This window comes from Mytilus galloprovincialis, chromosome 3, assembly GCF_965363235.1.
Source record: "Mytilus galloprovincialis chromosome 3, xbMytGall1.hap1.1, whole genome shotgun sequence".
NCBI classification, from domain to species: domain Eukaryota; kingdom Metazoa; phylum Mollusca; class Bivalvia; order Mytilida; family Mytilidae; genus Mytilus; species Mytilus galloprovincialis.
In genome coordinates this window covers 68149020-68165276 of record NC_134840.1, presented here as the reverse complement: position 1 = coordinate 68165276, position 16257 = coordinate 68149020, and the positions used below count along the sequence as shown (strand labels likewise).

Below are 16257 nucleotides of genomic sequence, written 5' to 3'. Positions count from 1 at the left end.
AAAGAATTTGAAACAGAAAAAACTTTTAGTAAGCATGACTTTTTCAATTGTCAATACGAACATCCAGGCTGAAACTTTAATTCAGCCATGGACCCAAGGTGTGTTCTAGTATGTATTTTTAAATAGTAAAAGAGCAACTCTTGACAAGTTTGTATTGGTAACTGATCTTTTGGTACTTAAAAATGGAAATATCTTTCCTCTCTGAAAAAAAAACTACACAATTTCGAAATTATGTCCATTATCTAAAAAACTTTAATAATAAAAAAGTCTGTTTCCTATGCCATTGATTAGTTATGATAAAATTTAGGCTAATTGTGTTATTTGTCTGACCAACTGATCTAATGTCATATTGCAATGCTGTTTAAACTATTTTGACCATCTTGAATAATAATGAAGTATTTGCCACTGGATTGTTGGTAAAAAAAAACCTCTTTCAATCAGATTACATGGTGAATCGTCTGTATATTTTGATGGATCCTTTACAGACAAAAACAAGGAGATAAATGTCATAAAGTCTGTAGCTATCAAAAAGAAATAGCAAACTCCTTATTTTTATATATTTTAAAGGTCATAAACCATAAACCGACCGTGCAAGGGCTGTATAGCCAGTCAAGGTCGTTAAAAACTTCCATTTGTTTGTAAACCATTTTTATAAAGAACAATTTGAACCTGTTCTGCGTAGAAAGTTTTGATGAATTTTACTAGCTCTTTGCCTGGGCAGACATAAATACCATGATGCATTTTCTGTTGTCTTTCTGGTCCTATTATTACATATCTCTTTTTTTAGAATGAACAGGCTAACAAATATACTAACAAGGAGACATAGCCTGTTGCCAATTTCATAATGCATTGTAGCTGTTTGTATTTTGTTTCCCATACATACAAGATTCATGGTGCTGTTTTCAAGTTACCATGATTTAAGAAATAATTGATGCAAGCTATACTAAAGTCTTTATTGTAGTTTTAACATGGGTAGGCATTATATTCGTGATAATTTTCTGCCAGAGCGAGAGTGAGGGCTAAAATAACACGAATATACTGGAATTTGGAAGTGTTTTAAGTTAATAAGATATATTAAATGCATACAAATTTGATAAAATTCATTATTCTGCTGTAATCAATATACGCATGTGCAAACAAATTTTATTGGATTTAGAGAATGGGTTTATTCACAAAGCGAAAGAAGCACGTCATATTAAAATTAAACACAATTCTTCTTTTATGTATTCCTTTCAATATGTTCAAAGATAAATTATAGATAATGATACTTAACTATCTATAAAACCTTTTTTTTTCAACCATTATAATACACCAACATTTGACCGAAAATTATGATTGAGTTATTGTTGCCTATTTAACAACCAGTGGCAACTATTTCATGCGTAATCAGGTCTAATGAATAATATCAGGAGAATAGGGACAAGAAGAAGAGTCACAGGAAGACTGTATCAGCTTAGATAAAGTGTGAAAATCAAGGATATACCGATAGACATCAGTTACTGTAGAGTATGATATTTCATTGTTTACAATAAATTTATTATTTATGATTTCTTTGACAAAATCAATTTCAGAGGTTCGAGATTATACCCCCCCCCCCACCCCCCCCCCCACACACCCCCCCACCCCACCCCCACCCCCATTTTCTTGTATCTGAATCAAATATAAGCAAGGTGTAGTCAAGATGGTCATGGCGTCTATGGATGATACATTTTTAAGCTTTCATAAATCCCTCATTGTCACACGAAGGCATTGTAGTAAGAATACAAATACTAATAGCTTTCATTATTTGTAATGGGCAAGGGGACAATTTTGCAATTTTATCTTCAATAGAGATAATTGAAAATATACTCCTTGTACAATTTCCCACTTTATTTATGTTCAGAAGTGCATTGAACACTGTCAAAATGGTATGCCTCATTTTAGATTGCCCTAAATAAAAATATGGAAACAGCAAGGAGACAATACAAAAATATAAGTTGAAGAAATACAGATGAGTGATTCAGAAGAAAATTGTATTTAGTGTAAAAGACGATTCTTAAAAAAAGATGTAATTTTGGTTCTCTCAATTCGTTAGCAGTTTCTACTCTTCTAGTGACACTCATCATGATATCCCTTTTTTTTTCTAAAGAGCCTGTGTCGCAAAGGACACAGATGGATTCATGACAAAATTGTATTTTAGTGTTGGTGATGTGTTTGTAGATCTTACTTTACTGAACAATCTTGCTGCTTACAATTATCTCTACCTATAATAAACTTGCCCCGGAGGTGACAGAGGAAAATATTTTGAAAAAATTTACAAAAATTTACAAAAATTTACAAAATTTTACAAAATTGTAAAAAAGTGGCTATAAAGGACAATCACTCCTTAAGGGGTCAATTGACCACTTTGGTCATGTTGACTTATTTGTAGCTCTTACTTTGCTGTACATTATTGCTGTTTACAGTTTATCTCTACCTATGATAATATTCAAGATAATAACCAAAAGCTGCAAAATTTTCTTAAAATTACCAGGTCAGGGGCAGAAAACCAACAACAAGTTGTCCCATTTGTCTGAAAATTTCTGGGCAGTTAGATCTTGATCTTATGAACAATTTTATATGCTCTAAATGCTTCGGTTTCAAAGATATGAGCCAAAAACTGCATTTTACCCTATGTACTATTTTTAGTCATGTCCGCCATTTTATTTCGCGGGCGGGGTTATCGGACACAATTTTTAAACGAGATACACTAATGATGATTGTGGACAAGTTTGGTTAAATTGGTAGTTTCAGAGGAGAAGATTTTTGTAAAAGATTACAAAAATTTACAAAAAATTGTTAAAAATTTACTATAAAGGGCAATTACTCCATGAGGGGTCAACTGACCATTTCGGTCATGTTGACCTATTTGTAGATCTTACTTTGCTGAACATTGTTGCTGTTTACAGTTTTTCTCTATCTATAATAATATTCAAGATAATAACCAAAAAACGGCAAAATTTCCTTAAAATAACCAACTTATGGGCAGCAACCCAACAACGGGTTATCCGATTCATCTAAAAGTTTTAGTGCAGATAGATATTGACCTGATTAACAATTTTATCCATCACAGATTTTCCCTTAATGCTTTTGTTTCAGAGATATAAGCCAAAATCTACATTTTACCCCTATGTTCTATTTTTAGCCATGGCGGCCATCTTGGTTGGTTGGTCGTGTCACCGGTCACAGTTTTAAAACTACATACCCCAATAATAATTGTGGCCAAGTTGGGGTAATTTTACCCAGTAGTTTCAGAGGAGAAGATTTTTGTAAAGGTTAACGACGACGGACGACGGACGCCAAGTGATGATAAAAGCTGATAACTTTAAGTATTTCCATCGATCTGGCTTTATATAGAATGATTTGGCAAATACATCCTTTTAAATTCCTTAAATATGACACTACGTAATGTATGAAGCATTGGTACATAATAGTTTGTAACACACATTTATGATAGAATGTAATAGTTTGAAATTATGTCAAGTTTGAGGACAAAAGACAGACCAGACCAAAACACTACCAACATAAACATTTGAAAATAAAAACATCAACTCTTTTTTCCTTGTTAGGAGAAATATTGGATCTGTGACAAATCAAGGTAGTGTTCTTAAAACATTGGAAGGAATGACGTGATATTTACCATCTGTTCTGACTTCATCTAGGTCAATATATTTCTTGTAATTTGAAAGCCTCTGTCAAGGACATCTTAAGTAATACAAATATGGAATAAATCAACGAAATAATGCTTGAACCTTGTATCTAAAAATAAAAGATCACAATGGAAAATTTCGTCAACACTTTCAACCTAAAGTTTGATTCTCAACAGATTCTTACTGTCAATTTCTAGATGAAAGTCAATATATGAAGCGATTTGTAATATATGTGGTACCCTTACATTCCAAGTTCATAGGGATAGATATATGATTAACAAAGTCACGTAACTTTAAAAAATTCAATGCTATATATATTATATATCTTCTAAAAACGAAGGTACAATGCATGGATAGTGCTTGCGTAATATTAAGGATTGTCTTATCCCAGGCATAGATAACCTTAGCCCCGTATTCGGCACAACTTTTAAGAATTTTGGGTCATCAATGCCCTTAAACTTTGTACTTGTTCGGTTTTTTTACTATTTTCATCTGAGCGTCACTGTCTTATGTAGACGAAACGCACGCATAGTGTATTAAATTATAAGCCTGATACATTTGATAACTATTAGCATGTCGAAATGTCCTATTGTAATGTTTATTTGTGTATTTCTCTGTTCTGAATGTTCTTACATCTATTTGTACTGTAGTCTTGTCATGTAATGTTTATATTTAACATTGCCATCTAAGCGCGGGGTTTGGCTAGCCGCAAAACCAGGTTCAACCCATCATTTTTTTCTTAACATGTGCTGTACCAAGTCAGGAAAATGGCCGTTGTTATCTTATAATTCGTTTCTCTGTGTGCTTCAGTGTTTCTGTTGTTTCGTTGTTTCCCTCTTATAGTTGATGTGTTTACCTAAGTTTTAGTTTGTAACCCGGACTTGTTTTCTCTCAATCGATTTATTACTTTCAAACAGCGGTATACTACTGTTGCCTTTATTTGCTTCTTACCCCTGCGAGATGGCTCATACGTCAGGAACAAGTACTAGTAGATGAAAACTGGAAGACGTTTTGCTCCATTAGGAATGTCAACTGTCTCAGTTGAGAAGAAAGTCAATCACAAGCCAAACTTCATTTTGTTTATTTTCTTTGGTTACATCTTCTGACATCAGACTCGGACTTCACTTGAACTGAATTTTAATGTGCGTATTGTTATGCGTTTACTTTTCTGCATTGGCTAGAGGTATAGGGGAGGGTTGAGATCTCATAAACATGTTTAACCCCGCCGCATTTTTGCGCCTGTCCCAAGTCATGAGCCTCTAGCCTTTGTTAGTCTTGTATTATTTTTAATTTTAGTTTCTTGTATACAATTTGGACTTTAGTATGGCGTTCATTATGACTGAACTTGTATATATATTTGTGTAGGGGCCAGCTGAAGGACGCCTCCGGGTGCGGGAATTTCTCGCTGCATTGAAGACCTGTTGGTGACCTTCTGCTGTTGTCTGTTCTATGGTCGGGTTGTTGTCTCTTTGACACATTCCCCATTTCCATTCTCAATTTTATTAAAACTCAGTTGATAAAATATCTAACACTTTGGGAATCTCAGTTTCAGGAAACGTTTTTCGAGAATCAGAGCGTTGATTTGTATGATTTCAATTATGCTAGCTGTTCTTATATATGAAGCACACTTTGAATTTGAATTTGACTTGAATTTTCCTTTTAGTTTTGAATTATCAAAACTTGTTTTAATTGAAAAAAAAAAGATTTCTTAATAGTTTCGTCAATTATGCTTGGAAAACATAGTAGTTAAAGTTCACACCAGGCCGCTTTGTTACCGTTTTATCAATTCAAAATATAGCTGCAGTCACAATATTGGATTATGATATTTGGGTCGATATCTGTTCAAAGGTAAATGTTTATAAGATGTATTTTAAATGCACACATGAAATTTATTTTTAGAATTTAAAACTTTTCCTTGTTATGCGTAAACTTCATACGAGGAAGTGCTTGATCACATGATTATTTGTTTGACGACTTTTTTGTCAACATTCTAACATAGGATTGCTTATAATTACTGCCTTTATTAGCAAGTAAGTAGATACATCAATATCTGTCAATGTCTATCAATGTCTCAGTATCTTACAGCTTAAATATCAACAAAACAAACAAAAAAAATGAAAATGAAGGAGTAAAAATTGTTTCTTTTCGATTGTTGACAGACATTATCTTAGGACTACACAAAAGAGAAAAAACTACATCTACTCAGTGATGAACATATAAGATGGGCAAAATGGTATAAAATGACAGAGTTGCCGGACTCGAGCAGTTGCTGTCAGTATATACGTGGATATCATATCCTTTGAAAGTTCAAACTAATATATTTGATTCAAAATTTTTGGCCAAACGTTGTTGGTTTTGTAGAAATTGATTCTCTGTCGATTACAATATGGTTGTCACCAAATATACCATAACGGAATGATCATGTGTATGTCTAAAATCACACATAGTTGTTAATATAATGGAATTTGATGTGACTGTCATACAAGTGAGAGGTTTAGCCAGATATAAAACCAGGTTCAATCCACAATTTTCTACATTTGAAAATGCCTGTACCAAGTCAGTAATACGACAGTTGTTGTCCATTCGTTTGATTTGTTTTATCATTTGGTTTTTCCATTTGATTAGGGACTTTCCGTTTTGATTTTTCCTCGGAGTTAATAAGTATTTTTGTGATTCTCCTTTTGACTATTTTATAGTCTTTGCAATATCAAACCAAGCGACGATTTCCTTGTACTTATTATTACAACAGTTTTTGGATACACACGACTGAATTGCGATGCAAAATCATTTGATCAATGTGCAGTGATTTCTGTAGGCCTTAATAAACATGATTTTAAAAGGCTGAAATCAAACAATCATATCATTTCTTCACAAAACGTTTGACATTTTAACATGATTTTTTACCATATTGTAGATAGTGAGATGAATGTCTTCTTCGTTACAGTTATTTTTCTGTTGACATCGACAGCTGGGTAAGTTATGTAGTTACTATCTGTACATTATGTAGAAACCGAGTGCAACTGAAAAATAATAATCAGTTGATCCATTGGCTCCAGTTTTTGACTTTTTGATGTCACAAAGTAGTATGTTCAATTTAGTTGATTATGTTTCAATATAATAAAACTCCTTCATGAACAACTATTTATTAATTATGTAAACCGTTTTAAGTTTGTGATCCTCTTCACCCGCTTACATATGTGAAGAAATGCCGACCTTGTATTACTATCTGTTTGCTTCTCTTTCTGCCTCCTTGCTTGATTTAAAGTGTTACATACACGTGAGAAGGGTATTTTCTTAATATCTAAGGCTATTTTAAATCAATTCAAAATCCCTCAATGTATTAAGTTTATCTTTAAGTTAGTTGATTATCAGAGGCGGAGGGGAATAAGATGGGGAAATATCAAGTAGTAGTATGCCAAGGCAAAATAATGTTACTAAGTATTAAAAGTATGTAAGTTTATACTTTGAAATTATTTAAATAGCCGGTTCGAATTGCAGACTTCTAATGTATCAAGTAAAATCACAAAAATTCTAAACTCCGAGGAAAATCCAAAACGGAAAGTCCCTATTCAAGTGGCAAAATCAAATTTAAAAACACATCAAACGAATGGACAACAACTGTCATATTCTCGACCCGGCACAGGCATTTTTAAATGTAGAAAATTGTGGACCGAACCTGGAACAAAAGTCAACAATCGATTGAGAGAAAAAATCCCGGTTACAAACTAAACCGAGGGAAACACATTCATTAACTATAAGAAGAAAACGACGTTGATGAGATCTTCACAAGACATGAGTCTAACGTATATCAGTATTTTCATTCTTTAATTTTGTCTTGCATATTCACTTTAGGGCTTTCAGTGTTAAATGGGACCACTTCACATTCACACAAGAATGGCCACAAACAGCTTGCCTGATGGGCAAGGCAGAGGTATTTATTTCATATAGGCCATAAAACCCTTTTTATTCTTTTCTGTATAATTAATATTCCAATAATTTTAAAACATTATCTTGGGAAATGAGAAGAAAGAGGCGCCACATAAAAATTGCCCCAAATTTAAGATTATTTTGGAGAACATAACACAAATAGAATTAAGGGGTATGATTGAAATATCAATTACACATAGAATGAAAGAGAGGGCATACCTGTCGAGAAAATATATAAAAATGTTCAATTTTGAAACGAGATTCCCAATGATTATGTTGGTCAAACTTATTTTCAACTGGCCCCGAAATTGTTGAGTGTAAATGTTCACGATACCTAATTGAAGCAAAATGATTCAAAATCTTGTCCGGATATCGTACAAGATAATCACTTTTAAATGTTTAAACCTGCTAGACTATAACGAAACCAAAGAAGTAACAATATCATCATTGCAGGTCGTCTTCCTCATTCAACCCGGAAAACTTCCCAATCTTGTGAAGTGTACTGGTATTCTCGAACGAGAAACACATTTGATTGAGCTGTCCAAACAATAGATAGCTCTGCAATATTAGTATTAGTTTATCTATTAGACTAAGTATTCATACTTACCGTTCATTTAAAGATAACAAAAAGATCACGAAATATGAACATCTTCGAATTAAGCTTCAGGTTAATAAATAAAATCATCCTAGATACCAGGATTAAAATTTTGTATTTGCGCCATTTTTTTCTCCATTTTTTTTTTATTAAATTGGCATTTTTCACCTATACAGATAAAGAAAAACTTGGCACTAGTAAAGTTTTATCCTGTCCAATACTTCAGTGAACATTTCATCTACCATTTCATTGCATTTAAGGAAACAACCATCACGGGAAGTAAACCTAGCAAATTATCAAGGGTATAAACTATTCTGTTCCTATATACTCTTATATGGTCCCAATTTAAGCAACACATTTTGAACACAAAGCTGAAGAAAAGGTGGTACAATTTTGCCTTTCCAGACGTAAGCTCAATTTCAAGCAAGGTATTTTTAACGTACATAGCAAAACATACATGAGCAGTGATCGACTGGTTGTATATATTCAAGATAAACCGAAGAACGAGTTATTTTTGTTTATTTCGGAACTAGCGATGTGAGGGAGTGCATGTCTGCAGCTCATGCTTGTCTGCCATTTCCATTTGAATTTTTTATTGCGTAATATTAAGACCTGTACCTAACTATGGACCTTCCAAACACTGATACTGTTGTACTTTCTGCTCTACTCAGTTGTTTTTAAGTTTTTAAAATTGTACGTTTCTTACTTCCGGATAAAATTGCATATTCTGCCTCGAAATCATATATTAACGTTTGGTTGGCCAAAAATTAATCTATTTTATTTTGAAATGTGTTTAGAAGTTTAAGCTGAATTAACTTTTCAGGGAGGCTAGTCTATATGTCAACAACTCTCTTGGTGAAAAAAATTACTTCCTCAGATCTAGACGACTTCTTCGTTTCTTCACTTTCATTGAATGACCTTTTGTTGTTTTGTTTGTGTTGTGCATCTCTAGTAATTCACTTGTTACGTTCTTATCGTAAAATCCTGTCAATAGAGTGTAGACTTGTGTCATGTCACCTCTCAAACGCATGACAAACGGAGGGTTTTGAAGCTTGAGTTTTCGTAGACGTTCATGATATGACAAGTTTCTCATTGTAGGCACCATTTGGTCACTCTCTTATGCACATTTTTGATACTAGAGATGTCAGGCTTCAAATCTAATCAACATATATAACTCGAATTTCGTTATACTTCATACGAGTTCTATATTTTAATTAGATTTGACAGCCTTTTTAAAGGTTTACCATACACTGTTTGCATACTCCAAATTAGGTCTTACATGTGCCTTAAATAGTAACGTAAATGTGCGATAGGTGGACAAAGAAACTGCATGCGAGGTCTTAAATCTGATTAGCTGTATTAACTTGATTTTGAATGTGATTAGCAAACGACACACATGACAATAATTACTCCAATATCTTTCTCTATTTCAACAATTTCAAGCTTAGTGCGACCGTCTTCATATTATTTCATTATATAGATTGGAGGTTTGAACATGCACCTATTAATAAAAAAAAACCTTCCAAATTAACCCCTGACAAAACAAATGAATTGCCGTTTGATGAAATTCTCAATACATTTTTCAATAAATTATGAAAATATGGACTCACCCACCATATGTTTTAATTCATCAAGATGATTAAGAGGTTTGAAAGCAACACAATATTTTTTTTGTACATGTAGTATTGGTGCAAGTTTTTAATATATTTTTTTTGGAAATATTTTCGCTCTCAATAGCCAAAATATAAACATGCAATCAATTACACTTTTTTCCGTTTCAGGGCAAAAAATGTTACATTCCCGATTACATCAATTCCTTCATAATTCACGGACTATGGTAAGCAAAACATTTAATAGATTCCAATAGGGATAATACTATCAGTGTAATAAATGTACGCAAAATCTTTAGAACTGCCATGTATTATAGAAATAGTTTTGTTGGCATTCTTATACATATCATGGTATGCTTTTTTTCTTAGCGTTTATAAAGGCAACTGTAGTATGCCGCTTTTTAAACGGCTGGGTTACAAACTAAAACCGAGGTATAAAACATAAACTATAAAAGTGGAACAATAGAACAACAAAAACACTAATCTGCACCAAAAATAAACGCAAATGCAACATACATAGAAACGAAACACTTAGTATCATATAACAACTGCCATATTCTTGACTTGGTACAGGAAAAAAATGGTGGGTTAAATTGCCAAAACATCCCGCTGATATGGTAATATAAAAAATACCGGTAAAATGACATCATATCGTGACAAGGATACACTAAAAAAAACCACTCAGGACAGAAAAAAAATACTAGCAATAAAAAAATTAAAACCTTTGACATATGATTGAAATAATGGAAATGCCTTTGACAGATATCATGAGCCATGTAGATTAACTATTTCGTCTAGATTGTCTCCTCGTTAAACTTCAGCTTACAGCTTTTGTACATTAAAAAGGATGGTTTTAATAGCAATATTTGTTCTTGAGGATGAATTATCTCTTTGTTTCATTGATAATGTATTATTTTGTTGCCTTGTTGCCCTACCCTTCTTCAAAATCGTAAATCCGCATCTGATGAAAAGCACATTGAGGACCAAGGATTTTCCTTCAAAGATGGCAAGCATACATGCTGAAATGTCTTTCTATGACACCAAATAACATCTTCTTCTTTCTCAAATGTTTAAGCAACCAATAAACAATCAATCGATCAATTACAAAAGGTAGGATACAGTCAACTTTTTTTAATTTCAGGCCTTCTTCGGGAAAAACGGAAGGTCCGAAGAATTGTTCATCAGTTCCTTTCGATATTAACAAGATAAAGGTAACGATTACTCTTATTCTACGTCCGGTAACAGAAAGTCTGTATATGTGGAGTCATTTGTTAATCTGTATATCAAACTTATGCAATTTCAATGAATTTGTCACCTGTAAATGGGTTAAGATTACTAAAATTAATCTTATGTTGGTCTCAACATACTAAGATATTTAAAAACCACGCAACCTGTAATTTCAAATCAAATTGTGTAATAAATGCACAGTATCTTAGACAGATATATTATTTCGTGCTTTGTGCAGACCGGATGATTCTAATAAACCCTTGCCAACTGATATTTACTTTTTTCTTTTGTTGTGTTGTTACACGAGAGGAACGTTTTGAGCTCACATCTCATATGATAAACCTCCGCCACTTTCTTTGTGAATAAGGAGAGGAGTGTGGTATAATGTTTTTATTCCAAACCAGGAACTGATAATGTACAGGATGTCAGTGTTTATTGATTTCATTTATCGTTGCAAATAAAATGGGACGTGTTTTGATATCTTTTATTCAATTGAAGTCATTTTCTGTAGTTCTATTTAATGGAAACATTCCGGATAAAACTGCGTTTTATTAAAATAAAGTAAGATTTCTGCAATTAAAGGGGAACGATTAGTGCCCATTAGTGTCAATATGAATATCTTGATAGAGTTTGTCAAGGGGAAAATTCACTTTTTTATATTATTTCATAAAATTTCCAGCTAGCTATAAGTATTTACTGTATATTCATTTTCACATTTAGAAAGTAAGCTTTTGGGTGGAAGCAGGAAAAATATATACAAAAACAATTCGTAATACCATACCTTTAAAAACACCCCCTGTTTGGTCAAGTACTCTTTGAAATAAATGGTTTATATAATTGTTTTAAATAAAGAAAGGATAAAGAGTCACGATTACATGTACTATACGTTCAACTCTTGTTTGTAGAATCTTACAGATGAATTACTGCATGCTTGGCCAAATATTTACAGCAGTACTGGTCGTTATGATTTCTGGTAAGATATTTATTGTTATTATGATCATTGATCAATAACTATTGAATTATCTTTATCTCCATTATTATACTTGATACAGAAAAAGTTGGAACCAATACCGTTGCTAAGTTTCAAAATCCGTTAATTTGTGTGTTTTCTGTTACACAAACACAGTCATCCTATTGTGATTTTGTTCTATTGAATATATAGAAAAAAAACGAAGGATATGGGATATTCATCAAAATTAGTACATAGCAAAAACCACAAGAAAAAAACAAATGAACAAGCGCCCAAATTGCTATTTTACATACCAAAGTCAGAGTGAGGCCTTCAAAACTGAACATATTCCAAGTCAGAGTGAGGCCTTCAAATCTAATCACACATCAAAGACTTTAATTCAGTAAAGCCTTCAGAACGGAGCCAAATATCCTGAACATCACACATTGTCGGTTTATCTGCTGGTTTCTGTTCGTCTGTCATGATAACACTTGTAGACAACAGAAAATTAATTAATCATTATGCTGAACATTTAATATCAAGTGTGCCATTCTTTTAATTTTAATATCTTGTTTTTTATTTAGACAAAACCCTCATTAAATATTACATTTGTATGTACACAACATTTGATTTTGTTTGGATACAGGAAACATGAATGGGACACACATGGAACATGTGCCTTAAGTCTGAACACAACTGGCACAGAATATTTGTTCTTTAGGAAAACACTCGACTTAATGAAAATATACAATGCTTCAAGGTAAGTTTTAAATTGAGTAAATCCACCATAGAAAAGTTTCCTATGTCAGACGAAGAAAATAAAAATTAATGATACAAGATATTTTCTAGGAGAGAAATTTGCGCAAGTAGATTAAAAATCTTAAAATCAAATAATATAAATATAATTGTAATAGAGTATGTGGTATCAACTGGCCGGTGCTACTTTCAAATTTTCGTTGTCACACATCCTTATAAAAGATGGTTCGTAGTATTATTTTGGAATTAAAAGGACATTCAATACAATTAAAATCACAATGTAAAGAAAAATACTATGTTATTTCAGATCCATTGATAGAAAACATTTAGTTGCAAAAAGTTGCGAATTTGCATGCATATCTAAGACGTGACCATGTTTCAATTTTTTGCAGTTGATGAATTCGAACGATATAAAATGTAGTTGAATCGGAAAAAACATTTCATATAAAATGCCAATTTGTACAAATGAAGTCGAAATAGCAATTGAAGCAAAAAATACTATATACAATATGATCAAATTGAGTGTTGTGTTATTGCTTATTTTTTTCATTTTTTTTAATAGTTTGGTAGTCACAAGTAGCTCATTAAAATGACTATCTGTATAATTAAGCATACACAATATTATTTATAAAATTCAAACACTTTCTTTCTTATAGCATCAATTAAACAAAAAAGTATAAGTCGTGGAAAAAAATGACATTATAATTGATGTGCAAATATCCATTACATTATAGGTATCTCAGTAAAATGAACATTATTCCAAGTGACACACCTTATGTTGTAAGTATCATATTTACTTATACGATGTGAAAATAACACAAAGACATATTCACCACAATTTGGTATTCATGATTATTTTGACCTCAAAATAATATATATTTTTGTGAAATTGCACATTTTATAGACTTGAATTGGTGTGATAAATTCTATTTTCGATAATAGTTGGAAATTTTCCTTGTTGCTCGATGATATCACTAAATCAGGACCCCACTACTTTTGTACGGACATGATTGCTTTTAATGAATTTTGAAGTGACAAAACACATGGACTCATTTGAAATTTAAGGCAATACCTCCTCCATGCATTACTCTGATTCCTTTTCTGGATTTGTTGTACACTTTTTTTTTCGTTTGCAGTATATAAGCTCCTGACATTTTTGTTTTTGGTTTTGGACCTACAGATATTTGATCCTCGAGCACGGTACTTGTCTATCCCAAATTCATGTATTTGGTTTTCATGTTACATTTGTTATTCTCGTGGTGTTTTGTCTGATGATTGGTCTGTTTCTGTGTGTGTTGCGTTTCGATGTTGTGTCGTTGTTCTCCTCTTATATTTAATGCGTTTCGCTCGGTTTTGGTTTGTTACCCCGATTTTGTTTTTTGTCCATGGATTTATGAGTTTTGAACAGCGGTATACTACTGTTGCCTTTATTTACTGGTCTAGTACAGTTAAGTTTTCAACTGACTTCAATTGACAGTTTTAGTTGCAAGTCCAGTAAAGTATGAAGTAAAATTCCGAGCTCCATGGACAATCCGGTAGTCCCTCAACATATGGCAAAATCCAAAGCTCAAACAAATCAAACAATATAGCAATATATAGTGATGTCTCTTTAGTTTCTGTCAAATTCAAGATTTAAGAGAGAAGATTTCTAATTTCACGAAGCGTTTTGTTAAGGTTTAAAACGCAGAACGGGATAATATATATATAGACTGTTACTGAGAAAAATTGTTTTATAGAAATAATGCATTACAATAAATGATGTGATAGGGCCACGATGAAGAACCTCAGTATTTTGAGCGAAAGGAGATGGGTCTCATTAGCTTTTACCCTAGGTTTATTTTAAGAAGAACTATTTATATAACTCACCCAAATAGATTCTCTCATGGAAATCGAGCAACATAAAAGAGTCGTAAAGTTTTATCAGTTTATCAATAAATCATTATCATAGTCCCAGAAATGGGTATCAAAATTCAACATCTGGTTAAAGTTTACCTATCTTGAAATGATTCAACAAATGTCACATTCATTTATGTTTTACTATTATCCTGTTATGTTCTTTTCCTTACAGACTAAAACAGTTCAAAGTGTCATTCAAAAGGCACTCGGAGTAATGCCAAATTTACAGTGTTACAGATATAAGGTAATACTAATCAATGTTAAAATCTTCAGGTTTTTTTTAATTGTAGTTCCCTAAATTGCAAGTAATTTGATGAAAACATAACAGAAGGTACTATTGAAAATGGATGATTGACTAATTAAATTGAAACGCTTCGAATTAATATGTTGCTATTCACACATTTTCTAATTGTATTTTCACAGTGTACATCAATAAATGTGTTTGTTTTAAATTTCAGTCAGATTACTTACTGGCAGAAATAAGGATATGTATGGACAAACGGTTTAAACTTATCGAATGCCCTACAAGTGACTCGACTTTATACTGGAAAAGACATGCTGAAACTGAACCTTGTAGAGGAGGAAAGATATATTTTCCTGAGATTAAAAGGAATTAATCATAAAAGAGACTAACAAATATATGAATGTTTATGCATAGGGTACACGATTTGTGGATGGTATAACGTAGCTTATGTTTACATTGGAAGTAATAAGCATGATGAATTATAGCTAACATGCAATTGATATGACTTTCCAGTTTTGGGGTGTAATAACTAACAATAAAGTGATCTTTATATATATATAGTTTTCTGACAGTATTATGATCCTCTCACACAAGTATAGTTGTGTAGATTTAAAAAAAAAAAAAAGGCAAAACCATTCAATTTTTAAGTTTGCTCAGCCAGAACAGTGCTACTGGTATACTGATTAAAATGTATGCAAATTTTAAAAAAAATCTTCTATTGTTAACATTTAAAAAAATAAAATTTTCCCATCTACTTTTCTAGCAAATTATTTTGTTGTCCTTTTTAGATTTATATAGGGCATATAAGAATAGTAATAAGGCTGGCATACAATTCATCAATTTCAAGGAAATTATTGGCATTCCAAACAAACCCGTCATAAATGAACACATTACACATTCCTGATCGGCACGAATATCGTGGGTATGCGTAATATCCCCTACAATGCCCTGGTTTCGTCTGTAAAGAAAAAAACATTATGATAAAGAGTCATTTGGCATAATCGATATTTTCCTAAAAATAACGCACGATGATAATGCTTTCTACAGAAAGAGCCCAAATCAATTAACACATCATAAATACATACCAGGAGTAACATTTGTACCACTGATGCGATATTTGTTCACAGAAGACTCATAAGTGACTGTTGAAAAAAATGAGTTAAAATGGCCAAAACAATTAACGAAGTTGAAGAGAATGAAAAACAAATTTTCGATTTGTTTTGCCAAATACATTTTTGTGTCTATTTCTGGTTCAAAAATTATTTAGTTATCAAGACCACGTAGATTTTCTGTCGATTGCTTATGAAGTAATTACTTTTACTTATTCTATGATTATTTTTACTCAATTTTAGCATCTAGCTTCTGCAAAAACTATGATGAATAAG

The 16257-nt window shown here is 32.3% G+C and overlaps 1 protein-coding gene across 3 annotated transcripts; it reads left to right on the top strand.

Moving 5' to 3' along the window:
• Positions 1–5591: 5591 nt before the first annotated feature.
• On the top strand, positions 5592–15626 carry LOC143068722 (ribonuclease Oy-like). Of its 3 annotated transcripts, none has more exons than XM_076242983.1 (10): positions 5592–5702; positions 6587–6640; positions 7521–7599; positions 9972–10027; positions 10942–11011; positions 11933–12000; positions 12623–12736; positions 13467–13512; positions 14801–14872; positions 15087–15626. In XM_076242983.1, the coding sequence occupies exons 2-10, from the start codon at positions 6591–6593 to the stop codon at positions 15243–15245; spliced, it is 714 nt and encodes a 237-aa protein (XP_076099098.1). In that variant the 5' UTR covers positions 5592–5702; positions 6587–6590; the 3' UTR covers positions 15246–15626. The 3 variants fall into 3 exon arrangements, with proteins under 3 accessions (XP_076099098.1, XP_076099099.1, XP_076099100.1); XM_076242984.1 differs by having other exon boundaries at positions 5603–5698; positions 6583–6640; XM_076242985.1 differs by lacking the exons at positions 5592–5702; positions 6587–6640; positions 10942–11011 and having other exon boundaries at positions 7520–7599.
• Positions 15627–16257: the final 631 nt, after the last annotated feature.

Excerpts from the sequence above, each read along its gene's own strand:
- LOC143068722 (XM_076242983.1), top strand. The coding sequence starts at position 6,591 with ATGAATGTCTTCTTCGTTACAGTTATTTTTCTGTTGACATCGACAGCT. Across the intron at positions 6,641-7,520 it reads CTGTTGACATCGACAGCTGG|GGCTTTCAGTGTTAAATGGG; the intron begins GTAAGTTATGTA and ends TATTCACTTTAG. Across the intron at positions 13,513-14,800 it reads CAAGTGACACACCTTATGTT|ACTAAAACAGTTCAAAGTGT; the intron begins GTAAGTATCATA and ends TTTTCCTTACAG.